This window comes from Bacillus rossius, chromosome 8 (assembly GCF_032445375.1).
Source record: "Bacillus rossius redtenbacheri isolate Brsri chromosome 8, Brsri_v3, whole genome shotgun sequence".
Taxonomy (NCBI): Eukaryota; Metazoa; Arthropoda; class Insecta; order Phasmatodea; family Bacillidae; genus Bacillus; species Bacillus rossius.
In genome coordinates, this window is record NC_086336.1 from 6,148,232 (window position 1) to 6,163,823 (window position 15,592).

General features: G+C 35.1%; 2 protein-coding genes across 2 annotated transcripts in view; one reads left to right on the forward strand and one right to left on the reverse strand.

The window, feature by feature from the left end:
- Positions 1-15,592, reverse strand: part of LOC134535509 (homeotic protein Sex combs reduced-like) — a 151,124-nt gene that overhangs the window by 118,613 nt on the left and 16,919 nt on the right. The gene's annotated exons all lie outside the window — the stretch shown is intronic.
- On the forward strand, positions 7,078-9,346 carry LOC134535508 (uncharacterized). The gene is made up of 2 exons (XM_063374647.1): positions 7,078-7,404; positions 7,503-9,346. The coding sequence occupies exons 1-2, from the start codon at positions 7,177-7,179 to the stop codon at positions 9,180-9,182; spliced, it is 1,908 nt and encodes a 635-aa protein (XP_063230717.1). The 5' UTR covers positions 7,078-7,176; the 3' UTR covers positions 9,183-9,346.

Below are 15,592 nucleotides of genomic sequence, written 5' to 3' on the forward strand. Positions count from 1 at the left end.
AATGAACCATTTTTTGTTTAATTAAAACACGCGTGTACTGAGATAGTGTATTTTAAGCTTAGTTTTCAGCAAATTATCCGTATCAGTAAACCGATAAAATAGTATTTTTTTATAATATATCCTTACAAAATTTTCATTTAAATAACCAATATTTTATTGAAAATCCTAGAAGTATGATTAAATAAAGACTATTTTGTAAAAGTTGTAGTTTTAAAGTCATGTCTTCGAATATGTTTGTCTTATTTTTGCGCAAGGAAAGAAAATAAATGATGTTTAAAAATATAATTTTGTAATAAATGTATTTTTATAAATTAATATTGATTGGTTATAGCACTTTACAGAAACTTTATCTTCTCTGCTCTCTAAATAATTATATTTTTTCTGCATACAACCACGGTCATTATAACCTATTATCTGGTAGACACAATAATCATACTTATACATTTTTATGAGTAAGTTAAAACTCTATACGATTAAGAATTCGTCACTTACACATCGATTATTGTTACGCACATAATTAAATTATTTCAAATAATATATCTGTTCTAGACTGGATTAGAATTGCGTGGCATAAATTATAGAAATACGAATTTTGTCATTATCTTACTTTTTTATACTTCGGTTGGAGACTTGCAAAGAATTATAAATTTTTTTGTACCCAATGTTTTTTAATTATTACTAAGCAAAAAATAATTAGAATTATGTGCAATACAGATGTAATTTTTAAAATAACTCTTTTATCAAGAGGAAAATCTGGACAACCAAAATTGTTATGTTATTTTAATATAAAAAGTAAAACAATTAGTTTTTTTTTCAAGCAATACGTATTATTTAAAGCAAAATTAACTGCACCGATGTAGGCGTTAGAGCAGCATACAAAATAAAGGAACACGAGTGACTTATTTAAAGACTTAATAAAATTTATTTATTAAATAGTTTATTTCAAATATTTTTCAAGTGTAAATGACGTCAATTCGTATTTGGTTTCAAAACATTCTGATTTTACGTTTTGTATCACCCTGAATGTTCGTAAGAATCCTTTAAATATATATATTTTTTAGAATCGTTAACGTTCGTATAAATATTATACGAACAATTGATCGAAATACATATATTATAGTTAGGTTTCTTTGATAGTGAAGGCACAGTCAATTAAGTTTATTCTTAATATATGTTAAGTATTGTTTGCGCAAAGGTTTCCCTAGTGATGAAACACTATTTTCAGTACTTGGTTGTACCATATGTTCATCATTTACAAGCACATAAATTCATGATCGCTACTCACACTTAAATAAGGTTAAATTTTTTAAACGTTTAATATTTGTGTTATAATATTAGAAAACTCCAGACGGGCGATAAAATTATTTGTAATTCAATCCGAATTTAATGGGGAAAAATTATTATTTGAGGTCGTTTTAGTTTAACTAAAAATTTTAAACGATATAATAAACTTCTTCTGAAAATGCGGAGTGTCATAATTTTTCTCACGGATTTTTAAAACTAAAGCCAACATATTCTGTAGAGGAGAATCACTCCTTCGAAAATTCACTGTTTTTGGGTTTTGCAAAAATATGAACATATATTTCTAAAATTTATTTTATCACGTCTCAGAAATAATACCATCTTGTAAGAAAGACACTTAGGAATTCAGTTTCCTACTTTTAAAAATAAATTTTTTCATTACTTTCAACTGCATCACATATATGACGATTTAATAGACTTATTTTAAAATATTACAATATAATATATTTAATGTCGATAGCAAATATAAATAATGTGTTTGAAAATGCTACTATATTATAGGTAGCCGCTGATATAAAAAATAATAATTTACCTTCGATTCTGTGATAATTCGAAAGATAAATCGGAGAGAAAGGTTATTATTAATGCGCATTACAGAAGTGCGCTAAACTTAATTGATATTTAAGAAAATAATTCATACACATTAAGCATATACATATACAAAAAATACAGAAATATTTTTATCACAGAAGAATTTTCATGTTCATGATTTAAGAGGAATCTAATTATGACGACTATTTTAGGCAGATCGTAATAATAATTGAAAATGTTAGCTAGAATATCATACCGGGATTTTACACTTTTTACAAGTTATACAAAACTCTCAATGTAACATATTACAATGACTAGATGTGTTGTTTTTACCTGTTCATAAATTCTTAAGATGCCATTTAGTCATTAAAAGTGAATTTTGAAAGTAAGACCACAATTTGTTAACGTTATCCGAACAATTTGGAAACCAACTGTATTTGTAAGTTTTTAAAGTTAACAGACACTGATGGTTCTCATAAAGCCTTAACCTGCTGCTTAGTTAACATTTTCGTGTGGAATATTTTTGTTGATAGTTACATTGGCAAAAGCCACTGGAATAATATTTATGTATTTACAAAGTGAATATTCTAACCATAAATGAATAGTTCCTAGTTAAAATTAGCGCATAGTGCGAGAACAAAGTAACAGATGAAATTTGTTTATTTATGATTTCATTTTAACGGCATTAAAATCATTTATTTTCGTTTCGCTGTTATAAGGTGGCACACATGAGAATTATATATACAATAATCGCTTGAGAAAATTAGGTAATAATTTACTGATTTTTTGCTTTTAAAGATTTTCGTTAGGTTGAAAAAAAAATTATCTTTGAAATATCGTTTTGACTTATTTAATTGTTTTTATTTTAAAATTATTTCCAAATGTATAATAAAAATTAGGTAATGAATTATTGATTTTTTGCTTTTGAAGATTTTCGTTTGGTCGAAAAAAAGTTTACCTTTTAAATATCGTTTTTACTTATTAAAATGTTTTATTTTAAAATTATTTCCAATTCTATAATATAATTTATGTGTTACTTCTACGGTGATTGTGCTTCGGTAGTTATGTAGTTTATTAAAGTTTTATTGATTAACTTTCGTTACTCAAGCAATGTATATAATTTTTAGTGACAGTAAGCACTAGAAAATACCTTATAGAAAAAAGGTCATAAAAATTAGAGTATCATGAAGATTTTAATGAAAAATAACCAATTTTATAAAATATCGGCACAATAAATAGTTTCCATGCCATGGTTCCATTAAATGTGCTGAAACTTTGGCAAAAGAACGTTTAGATTCTGTCTTTTGTTTGTTTTGAGTGCGCGTAACAGTTTTTTGTAAGAAAAGGAGATATTTTATGTTCTTTTTAATTTAAATGAAACTTTACCTGCCTTTAAAACAGCAACTAATTATTGCAAAAATAAACACCTTGCAAATACAATTAAGATGTATAAATGATCAAAAATTTTGATTTTTAACATACGTATGTCATAAGAATTCATGATAATTTCAAATAAATCTTTGAACTTTTCCAATAGCTGAATTTCCTCAGTATTAAATACATTTTAAAGACAGACTATATATTGCAGTCGTTAACATGTTGCAAAAAATAATTAAACTTTTAAATTACCCTAACGTTCAGACATCTACATAGAAGGCTGTTTACGTTCGCACGAATTTTCGCCCAAAGAAATTCATTTCATAAACGTATTTTTCATCGCATAATATGACAAACCATAGATAGCTCTGCCCCTTAAGGGGCCCGCCTACCTGCGCACACATACGGTGTGCAGAGCTTCAGGAAAAACAACGCGATTTCAAAACTATTCAAGTTATCCGAGTGGGGCCTATTTAAGAATAGTATTTAAGAGTTCGCTGAGGGCCGAAAAGTACTTTTAATTTCAGATTAAGTTTTTAAACTGCATTTTTAGAAGCGTTAAAATGCCTAAAACGCGTGTTTTCAGAGTTATTTTTAGGCATAAAACAATCAGTACAGATTCTTGAAAGCACTTAAGGGGCTTGCATAACAGCTTTATCTTCATTTCTCCGCCATATAATGTTACGGTCACCGCTCAAATTTCACAGTTATCCTGTGACGACGAGACGAATGCGCGCCAGTTCAGAGACTTGCGCTTAGAGGCTATACCGCGCTGGAAGCACCAGCGAGCGTCGCGCTTATCATCCCGCCTCACTAACACACATACACCCCTGACGTTAAAAGAGACCCGTGACAGCCTACCTTGTAGGGGCATCCAACTTACAGATCTCCACGAAACACTAGATGCACATGTTACGTAGTTTTTCATCGACCCTTACATACATAGTCTGCGGACACTAAGAAAAATAACTCTTACATATCTCTGTTGGAAAAAAAATATGTAGAGTGGCTTTAGCAAAAAATTTCTTTGCAAGAAAAATTTTGCAAACACAAACCTAATTTTAATCTAAAAGTATAGGCCTCTAATTCATTACTCTTATGAAGCAAAAAAAATTTTTATAGCCAACAAATAAAATATCACCTCTTCATTATAGACTAAATAAAATCAACACACAAAATTTAGAAATAAGTTACAAAAAGAAAAGTTTTTCATGTTCCACGCAGAGAAAGCCGAAACAAATTTTAGAACTAGCAAAAATACTTGCCACATGTATAATTTCGTAAAACACGCTGACGAACGAAACAATTTGTATCTCTCAAGGGACATAAACACCGAGTCTAGCAGCTTTGCATTCAGAAACACCTGCAAACAATCACAAGAATGTCTCACGGTTTGTTGAAACGAATGCATCATGAGCCAGACTTCTCTTATCGTCGGTTTCCTACAGCATCCTACATATCTGACTAGCAGTTAGCAAATCGAAGATTTAATGCATTTATTCAACTATTAGTTGCCCTCCGAACAATGTTTGTTCTTGGGACGTCTTCATTCTTTTTAGTTTACAAGCCCTGAGGTAGTTGAAACCAATAACAGACTTACGGTATTTCAACGGTCAAATTACAACCAAGTCATGAGAGACTAAAACACTCAAACGACTAACTATCAAGGTTATAAACTGCAACACCAACAGGTATACCTGCAGATTCCAGAGCTATAGGCCTACTTAAAGAGGATTACACCTAAGCCTTGCCAACACTTTACATTTCTTTTGTTAACCATGCAAGCCCTGATTCCGTTAGATATTACTGCTAAATAACTTGGCGGAAATATAAACCATCTGTTCCTAATATCATTATTCACTATCACTTCAAATATGGAGATTATTCATTCAAGAGCCTTCTCGGTGCTGAGTGAGGTGGCGTAACAGTTAAGTGAGGAAGCAGAACATTTAAGCTTTGGACTCGCATTTAGGGACACGTCGCGTCGGTTCGAAACCTGATTCATCCGTCCCAATTTTGTTTTGCACGTTTTCCTGAAATCACTGTAGGTTTATTAAAACAGACCATGGTTGGATCTTTCCCCAAATTCCTTGACCCCATGGCGTTTCTAACCATCTTGTCAATGACACGGAAAGCTTAATAGGTAGATAATAATATAACAATAAACATGTGTTGGTAACTAATTTTGATGAAACCTATTTTATTCAAAAACTTATGATTAGACTTAAAAACTGGTGTCTATTTTATCTCGCTACGGCGACCGAAACCGGAGATATAACAATAAAACAATAGTTTTTTCACAACCAGTGCAACAAATACAGTTTGTTCATAAAATATTGTCCTGGTTATAAATTTTGTAGTATAAGCTGTAGGCGTTGCAGAGTGTTGGTTCAAGCTAACATATTTGTTCTGCGCTAGTTATCAAACAATTATATATAAGCGCACGTGCGCGTACTGCTTTGTTATTTCCTCGCTTGCAGCGCCACCTACGCAAAATGGCGACACCTGAGCGTGAAGATCTTTGTATTCTGCAATTTGCTAAGAGCATTCAGGTCAAAGTGAGTTTCTTTTTGACGTGACAACGTCTTATAAATCGATGAACGCCGGCTGCACGCACGAAAAAGTATCCCGTTACACACATTGTCCCGTTACACTGTGTCCCGTTACGTTCATTGTACGCTTGCGCCGCATCTATCTCTCTTCCACTCGATTAGAACAACCATCGATTTGACGTTTTCGAGGCACATTAAACTTGAAACACTCCCATTCGTTTCCTACTTTTCCTATCATCGTCATATCCTTAACAGAATAACACAGATTGGAAGAAGTTAAATAGCAAACATGTATAAAAGTTATAGTTAAAATAATCTATTCGTTAAAGTAATAAACATATTTGAATTAATGAGTGCAAATAAAAGTAAATTTATCAATTAAATTGTAGATTTTATTTCACTCCTTTGTATCCATACAAAAAAGTGATAATTCAATAAAAAATATTCAATTTTATTCATAAAAGTATGCAATCATTTCATTAATGTTTTGTTATGACGTTGTCACGTTAAACTATCTTCCGTAAACCGACTTTACAGACAACCAATTTTTAAGTTTAATTGCGATCTCACATGTGGCAAAATATCGGCTGATGTTATAAGCAGTTCGAAACGACAGAATGTGTTTATAAACGGAAAAAAACACGGGACCACCAAAAATGTCTGCACAGGATGTTGACCGTGACAGAACATCTTACCTGCGTAGTCCTAATAAATCTGTTCGGAAAGCAAGTCTTGAACTTCAGTTTCCAAATACGACCGTGTGGAAGGTTTCAAGAGCATGTTTAAACATGCGTCCATAGGGGAGACCGGGGCTAGTTGGCTACAGGGGTAAGTTGGCACAGTGCTAATAGTTCGAATAATTACCGACAGATAGCATAACGCTCTTGTATGTAGGATCACACAGACCAGGTCCCTAGATCCTGTTGTTTTCCGCCGCGAGTCTTCACTATTACAAACAGGAGACCATTTTCTTTACTTCTACGTTTGGTGAGTAAAAATTTTGTCTTACAAAGACTTGGATATAACTTTTATAATAAATTATATATTTTTAAAACAATATTTGTGTATAACATTATAACGTGCTAGTTTTAAGAAGCAATTACTAAAATAATGTAAATATATTCCAATTCTTTCGTTCACTCAAGTAAGTTTTAAAAGTTGCTGTGGGGCTAGTTGGCACATAGATGGCGGGGCATGTTGGCACATGTGCCAACATGCCCCGGACACTTTCTCGCGATTCTAGATCTTCCAAAACGAAACGCATTGTTATGAGTAAAAGGTATAAGCTAGCACTGGAATGAAATAGCATATTTTTTTGAAATTCAAACCATTACATACATTATTACAAGTAGGAAAGACAACAAAATATTATAGTTTTATTAATTGGATATCATTTTTTATTTTAGGCTTCAACATGCGCACCTACAAAAGAACAAGTAATAGATGCCAGACTTCCCAAGACGTTGTTTTAACAGCAGTAAAGAAAGTTAAACTCGAAGGGAAGTCCATCAGAAGCGTAGCAAAGGATTTTGGAATTCCATTTCGCTCTTTGGCTCGATATTGTAGCAAAGTAACTGAAGAAAAACTTATTGCTCCACAAGATACCCCACCTCTTACAATTGGCTACAAGAAACTGAGACAGGTAAGGGCTTTTTAAAAAAAATGTTATGTTGTCGACCTGAATAAATATATCAATTAGGAATTTAAAGATGCTTAATGGCTTGTGGTTGTTTTTTTCAGGTTTTTACAAACGAACAAGAGAATGAGTTTGCTGATTATTTGAAGAAAGCAGCTGATATTTATTATGGATTGTCACCAAAGGAAGTCAGGAAATTCGCATTTGAATATGCAGTGAGACTTAAGGTAAGGTTTCCTTCTTCTTGGGCTGACTGTGAAATGGCAGGTGCGGATTGGTTTTCTGCATTTTTAAAACGGCATCCTACACTTTCTATAAGAACACCTGAAGCGACCAGTCTTTCAAGGGCTACGTGTTTCAATCGCACTAATGTGAAAGCATTTTTCGACAATTTGAAAGACGTTATGAATAGATTGAAAATTGGGCCTGGAGATGTGTGGAACATGGACGAGACTGGTATCACTACAGTGCAAAGACCAGACAGAGTAGTTGCACGGAAAGGTTTTAAGCAAGTAGGTAAAATTACTTCTGCCGAAAGAGGAACTCTAGTTACTGTAGCTGTTGCAGTATCTGCGACAGGAAATCATGTGCCACCATATTTTGTTTTCCCTCGCGTCAATTTTCGTGAATATTTTCTGAAAGGAGCGCCTACAGGTAGTTCTGGAGATGCAAATGCTACCGGCTGGATGAAGGAAGCAAATTTCGTCAAATTTGCACATCACTTCGTAACAAATGTTAAGTGTTCCAAAGAAAACCCATGTCTGTTGCTACTTGACAATCACGACTCACATCTTTCAATTGAAGCATTGGACTACCTTAAAGATAAGGGGGTCACTGTCCTTTCTTTCCCTCCACACTGCAGCCATAAACTGCAACCATTAGACCGGAGTGTATTTGGCCCTTTAAAGAAATTTGTGAACAGTGCCTGTGATTCTTGGCTGGTGAACCATCCTGGGAAAACAATGACTATTTATGACATACCTGAAGTTGTAAATGCTGCTTTTTCTAGTGCGGTTACGCCGAGAAATATTTTATCTGGTTTCAGAGTAAGTGGGGTATCACCTTTCAACCCTGATGTCTTTAATGATACAGATTATCTTGGTTGTTACGTAACAGACCGCCCAGCACCTGACGAAAATGATGTTGACAGTGGAGAATTGCCTAATTCAGACAACACTGTTCAATGTAGACCAAATGAACCTGTAATCATGGAAGCAGGCCCTTCAAATATGCTGATTGTACAACAAACTGAGGAAGAAGCTGATCAGGAAACGTCAATGGACGTAACGAGCAGGGGCTTACACGAAATCGCATCACAAGATAAGGAAATTGTAGTTGATTCTACGTGCAACATAAGCCCAGAAATGGTGAGACCATTTCCCAAAGCTGGTCCAAGGAAAAATAACCGGGTAAATAATAGGAAAAGGAAGAGTGAAGTGTTGACAGATACTCCAATAAGAAATGAATTAGCTAAAAAGAAATCAGATATTGATAAGAAGAAAGGAGCTAAGAAAAACTTGTTTGGAAGTTCGAAAGATACAGTTCAGAATCCACGCAAGTCTAAGGTGAAAATGTTATGCAAGAAAAAGAAAAACATATGTGTCAACACAGCAAACAGCAGAGCCAGTAGGGAGGATACATTATGTCTTCTTTGTTTAGGACCATATTCCAAAAGCCGGCCCGGTGAACAGTGGGTGCAGTGCGTCGGTTGCAAAATGTGGGCCCACGAAGATTGTTCGGATAATAGCGTGCAATTTTTGTGCCACAACTGTAAGAAATGTTAGAAGACTTTGGCTCATGTTGGATCAACCAGTTAAAATTTAGTATAAATATTTTCATGATCAGAATTGGCATTCTATTAACATTTTACTGTATGATAGGCTATACAGAGAAAAATACTGTAGGTAAAATTGCTAAGATTTTAAGATTTTGTATTATTAGCATTAAAAAATACGGAAATTGGATATATATATATATATATATATATATATATATATATATGTATACTTATATATATATGCGCGCTAATGTATGTTATATATTTAGCTTAAATAAGCAACACATTCGTAATATTATCTATGATTGTATTTCCATAAATTTGTGATATCTGTTAAAAAAACTTGAAGGCAATCGATAAAATTTAGTAATGAAATAAAATAAAGATACATGCAAAAAAGTAATTAGTTGTAAAATTATTCTATATATCCCTGTATATATGTAGATATATGTAGCCTATACATATAGGCACATATATACACATATATGCTCAATTTTGTAATGTGTGCCAACATGCCCCTACGTGTGTGCCATCTTACCCCGTTCCAGGGGCAAGTTGGCACACAAGCAGTGGGACAGTTCATTATTAAATAAACCATTTTATGACTTTCAAACTGCGATTGTTGTGGCTCAAATATATTGCTGAAATGTAGATACTTGAACTGCCATAAAAAAATTTCACATTAACAACATTGAAAAAATTATATAAATGTTTTATTAAAAAGTGTGCCAACTAGCCCCGGTCTCCCCTACCGGTTACAGTGGCTACATGATTTAAAGCATGATGACTATGGTGTCCCTGACCGTTGGATCGGTGGTAATAGTCAAGACGATGAAATGATTGCATACACTATTAATAAAATTGAATCATTTTTATTTTAATAATAAAAGAATAAATACTTGAATTTATACTAGTAATCAGATTTTTAAAATGCAAGAATAATTAACGTTTATTGCCGAAATTGTTGTTGTAATAAGCAATGAAAACCAAATTAACTTTTCACTTCACTTCATAAACAGTCGAGTGGTAGAGAGATAGATGCGGCGCAAGCGTACAATGAGCGTAACGGGACACAGCGTAACGGAACAATGTGCGTGACGGGACACTTTTTCGGGCGTGCAGCCGGCGTTCATCGATTTATTAGACGTTATCACGTCAAAAAAAACTATGTTAGTTTACCTTTATTTTTATGTACCTAGGTATGGTTTGTTGTAAATAGTATAAATTAAACTGTTACAATGAAAGGGGGGTCAGTTTTTAGTGGTTCTTTGCACCAGATGCAATGCAGTTGGAGCTGTAATATACCGTACAGATTAAAAGAGTAACAAAAAATAAGATTAAAAAGAATTCCAAAAAATTTCTTTGAGTTTCCGTTTGCTTGATTTTTATCTCGATGAAATATGGGACTCTTGACCTTCGAAAAACATGAGAAAGGTCACTGTCGAGTAATTATTATATTTATTTCTTAGTGTACGACTTCTTTGAGACATTACACAGTGTTGTGGCGGGTTATGGTTTGATCGTGCGATTTATACCCTCAGATTATCCTAAAATAATATTTGAGCACAAAAATTCATGTTCAACGGTTCGCAGCCCAATATGCTTAACCATGATGGCGCCTGTGTGCGCATGACACCGCGATTTAAAATGCTACATCATTCTTGTTGATGTCTCAAACTGTGAAATAATACGTAATTGATTATCAGTCGATAAATATGAAACGGTTTTAACCACTTAAAATCACTGTAAAGACTAATTATTTTGTCTGCTGTGTGTCTGATAACGTAACAAGGCTGATTTCCCGAAACGTTGAAGCTGTTTCTTCGTAATAGACTTACTGTTTTTTCCTCTACTGTCTTCGTTATGTCATCCAAGGCTGTTTTCCCGCTGTCAGTAATTTTACCGGAAATTTTTTTGTTGGATTATTAATAACATTTGTTTCCTCATGGGGGTATGCACGATTTTACTGACTTTATTTCTTCTTCGGAATTCCACGTGTGACAAGACATAGGTTTTTACAATAGTTATCTCGGCTTCTTTATTTGTTTTGGGGTAATGTCTTATTTGTTACACTTGTTTTTTTTTAATCAAACAACCGTTCGGCCATGACGTATATCCACAAATCCTCACTAAATTTTGGAATATCAAAACACTAATTAAATCGGTGAACACTAATTTTTGGCAATACAATACAGCTGAAGTTATGAACAAAACAGGAAGCATTAATTGTATTTACTTTAAAACTTCATCTTCATTGCTTTATTAAAACCTACATCACCAAAAAAAATAATTGAAAGGTTATTTTCATGTTTATAATAGTATTGATTCCATTCTACTATTTTTGCTCACATATAAATTTGACTCTTCTTTAATACAATTTCTGGCAACATTGAGTCAGTAAGCATGAAACGAATAGTTTTCGAGTAATGTAATTTATTTAGTACAGCATGTTTTAAACATGACTATAAATTATATATGATAATATTATCTAAGGTCATGTCGTTTGCCACTGACAAAAATTAATAAACGTTTTCGAATACTCCTGAATGCATGCTGGTTTTTGGAACAAAAAAAAATAGAAAAATACTGAATGATGGACCGCACATGTTATTTTGAATTCTCGCATTTTATTGTCATTTTTGGTTTAAGGCAGTTTCTATAGCTGTTTAATTAACTATGCAGTTTGTTCGGAAATTTCCGGGCTTAAATTTAATGAGTGGCAGGGAATGTCAAAACCAGAAATTTTTGTTAAAGAACGTATGCGTGGAAACACAGGCGCGAACATTGGCACGCCAATTTGACTTTCGCGCGCAACTTGGGCGTTACTCCACTGTCTGAGAGGACGCGCGATAGTAGCGCCTTGACTTTTATATTCTCCGCCTAAGCAGGCGACGTTTAAAGTCATCCACACGCAGTATGGTTCGCATCACTCTTCGTGGTAAGGAACTCATTAGTTTCAGGTACCTAGACGTGTGACGATATCCCTATTCGGCACACGTGTGTTGTGAAGTTGTGAAAGCACCCATTGTCAATGCTCACAGCTCCTGTTGCAATTACTCTCGTCTGCCCGTACTCCATTAGCATAATATTAGCATTAGCGTAATGTTTAGACTGTCATGCTTCGTACTCACGGCCAACACTGCGCTAATCGCCCAAATACAAACCTACCACATTCGACCATCCACTGTGCTGTGCATCATTCTGCTGGTCTCATACAGTATTATTAGTTTCTCTTGACAATGTGACACAAATGTCATCCAATAAAGCTATTTTGATAACTGCACTTTGTTTTTTTTTTGTTTTGTTTCAATCGGAATAAAAGTAATACATGCAAAACAGTGATAATAGTCCAAACTCTGAAGTATAACAACAAGTATTACAATTGGGCCAAGTACGAGTCTGACTCGAGCTAAGTGTTGCATATTGTGTGGTGCGGAACCCTTGGTGCATGAGTCCAACCTTCACTTGACCGGGTTTTTTTTTTCGTTTAGTTAAACCGCGGGTGAAACCGTGAGGCGCAGCTAGTGTAGAATAAATAAAAAAAACTATTAACTATTTTGTCGAAACATTCTACCCTTTAAATGATTGTTTCACAAAATACGTTTCCAGAATCAATACACATTGAAATTTTAATTATATAGTTACATGTTAAAAATAAATCATCTTGGAGGATAGTAACAAGATAAAGAAAACACTTGACCAAGTAAACTTCAGAAGATATAAGTATTTAATTTCTTTTTAGTTAATTTTATTTCCTTTAATATTTTTTATTCGAATCTTTTTCCCTCGAATATCTAATCCTTCAAATACTAAGGATTTGATGGTGTTTGAGGATTTTATTAGCCCGTTCCTACTATAAATACAAAAAATGGTGCGGGGCTGAGTCTACAGGTAGTAAGCTGGTGGGTCGAGGATGGGGAGGGATGCCGAGATTTGAACCGGGAAGTGGCCGAGGAGGCGCTAAAACCCGCCGGACCAGCAGCCCGTGGGGTTGTGCGAGGGGGGGGGGGGAGGGCATGGTCTACACCCGCCCCGCGGTGCCATAAATAAAGTCTCCCCTTCCCGCCACTTGAGCAGCGCGAGTCGGAGCAGAGTCGCTCGTCTTGCACAGACACGGCCCGACCTCCCAGGTGCCGGCGCGAGGTGCGCGGGAACACCCCGAGGAAACCCACCGGCCCGCAGCGACGTCAGCCACGTCTCCCGGTGTGAGGGGGGGGGGGGGGGGAGTCGCGCTGCCACTCAACCACCGAGACCTCTCAATCTTAAGGTGGATTTACAAAGATTAGAGACCGGAAAAATTCGCGGTTTTAATGACCTCTAGGATAGACTCCACGATACTCTTATGTACTTGGGACAAATTGCACCTGTTCATTGGATACTGACTCGTGACACGCGTCAACTGGGATGCTTGTGATTTGATACGTTTTTTGTTGAAGGTTTTTCATTGGCTTAGAGTCCTTCAGATACCTAAACGGTGGTCCAATCGCTGCCTCAGCATAAAGGTGTACGAGTTTGGAGTCTAGCCTATCGCGAAATGAACCCGCGAATTTTTCGGTCTCTAACAATGATCTATCGCGTCCGTGCACCAACAAGCAAAGTGATTCACAATGATCCACCTAGAGCAAATGCTATTTCATTCTATTTGATGCCGTCAACTGACTAGAAGGCTTAAATAGTGGTGAAAATGTTTCTTGTACAGTAGGTATATTGGATTGACATTCGTGAAATTTTAACAATTATTATATATAATTAAACTCAAAATTTTCACTCTGATATTTATCAAAATATTTTCCGTTGCTAAAAATGCGTTCAAACGTAGTTAATAACATTTCATGGAAGCAGCTAAACAAACAACAAACTTTTGATAGTAAAGGTGGCCGGCATTATCTTGCTAACATTTGAGAGGTTATTACATCCGTACGTCCGTCGATAATTAAAGCTCGGTAAGGTTTTGACGGACGTATGATTGGAATTTCCCATGCCATCTGATTGGCTGCAGGTCGCGTGGTTTAAGAAACGGACATGTGACGGACGATTGGGACAGATAATTGTTATTCCAGCTTTACAAAAAAATAATTTACAAATCTTTTCTTGAAAAAAAAATTTAATCACAAATCAATAGTATGAATTACACAAAACAGTCTTGTGTAATTTATAAAAAAAAGTGGTTTGTCTCGACAAAAACGTATTTTGTCTTCCGAATTATAATGAAAATAAGATTCAACATGTATTTTACTCGTCCCACACTATCGCATTAGAAAACGTACATCATTTTACTTCTACCACCGCAGTTTAATATTGCGGCAAGTATTCGCCAAATAACACAAAATATTTTTTTACTGTGTGCTCGAGCTAGACGCGGACTCTGATAGAAAGAGACGCGACCGATTATTTCAATCCGCGAGGGAGGCGGGTAAGGGGTGATTTTTGAAAGGGTTGAGAAGGTCCGATTGCTTCCCTTTCCCCCCCTAAACATCTCCTCGAGAGAGTTGGAGAGGGGGGATGAAACCACAGAAGGTCAGCCAGTTTTACACTCCCCTCTCCGTCCCTTTCTTCTCATTCTTCGATGGGTCGTAAATTTTATTTTCCACACACTCTTGGGAGCGCTGCGCTAAGGGAAGAGGGGGGAGGGAGGCTTCCGACGAAAGGGCTTGTAATATTAAGGGTCGAAGAGGGGCGGTGTTTGTCTTTGCGGGATGTCTTCGACCCCCAACTCTTTTCACTTGGACCTTATTTACAATCGCGCCTTCCTCGTGATGTGGTGTAGAAAAGGGGGGGGGGGGTGGAGGGGCATGGCACGCTTAAACTGGACCTTGCAAACTGGCGAAGGGTGGGGAACCTTCATTATGTGTCATTTAGAGGAGTTAACATACACGGTCAAACACACGAGTGTTATTCCGGGTGGGGTCCCCGTTTACAGATTTCATTATCATACCTACACCTTTCTCAATCCGCCTGCGTTCTTATTTGTTTGTGTCTATTACAAACATCATTAATTCCTCCAGTGCACCTGGACGCTTTTATTATCATAAGTAAACGAATTAATAGAAAACTGTTATTAAAATACCGTACACTCTAAATATGAAACTGCTCAAACTGCTGAAAATCAATGGAATTTAACTGAAAAAGATTTGAAACTACTCTATTATAAATCCAAGTGGAACAGTTTTTTAAGGGAATTTCTACTCATTTGTCATAGTTTTTTTTAAATTGTCATATTTAAATTTGTTTATACATAAATTCAAAATTACCTGTTTGTGCTCAAATAAGATGATTGAAATGCACCACGTATTATTACATTACTGTTAGTTTTTCGAGCGCAAAAAATATTCCTTGAAATCGTTAATAGTTTACTACTTTTTTTTATACATTCAAATGTAATGCTCCGAAGGTAAATTAAATCGTAGGGAATTGAAT

What these genes read in the sequence shown, in the direction of transcription:
- LOC134535508 (XM_063374647.1), top strand. Translation starts at nt 7,177, where the DNA reads ATGCGCACCTACAAAAGAACAAGTAATAGATGCCAGACTTCCCAAGAC. An exon ending in GCTACAAGAAACTGAGACAG is followed by an intron (nt 7,405 to 7,502) that starts GTAAGGGCTTTT and finishes TGTTTTTTTCAG; the next exon opens with GTTTTTACAAACGAACAAGA.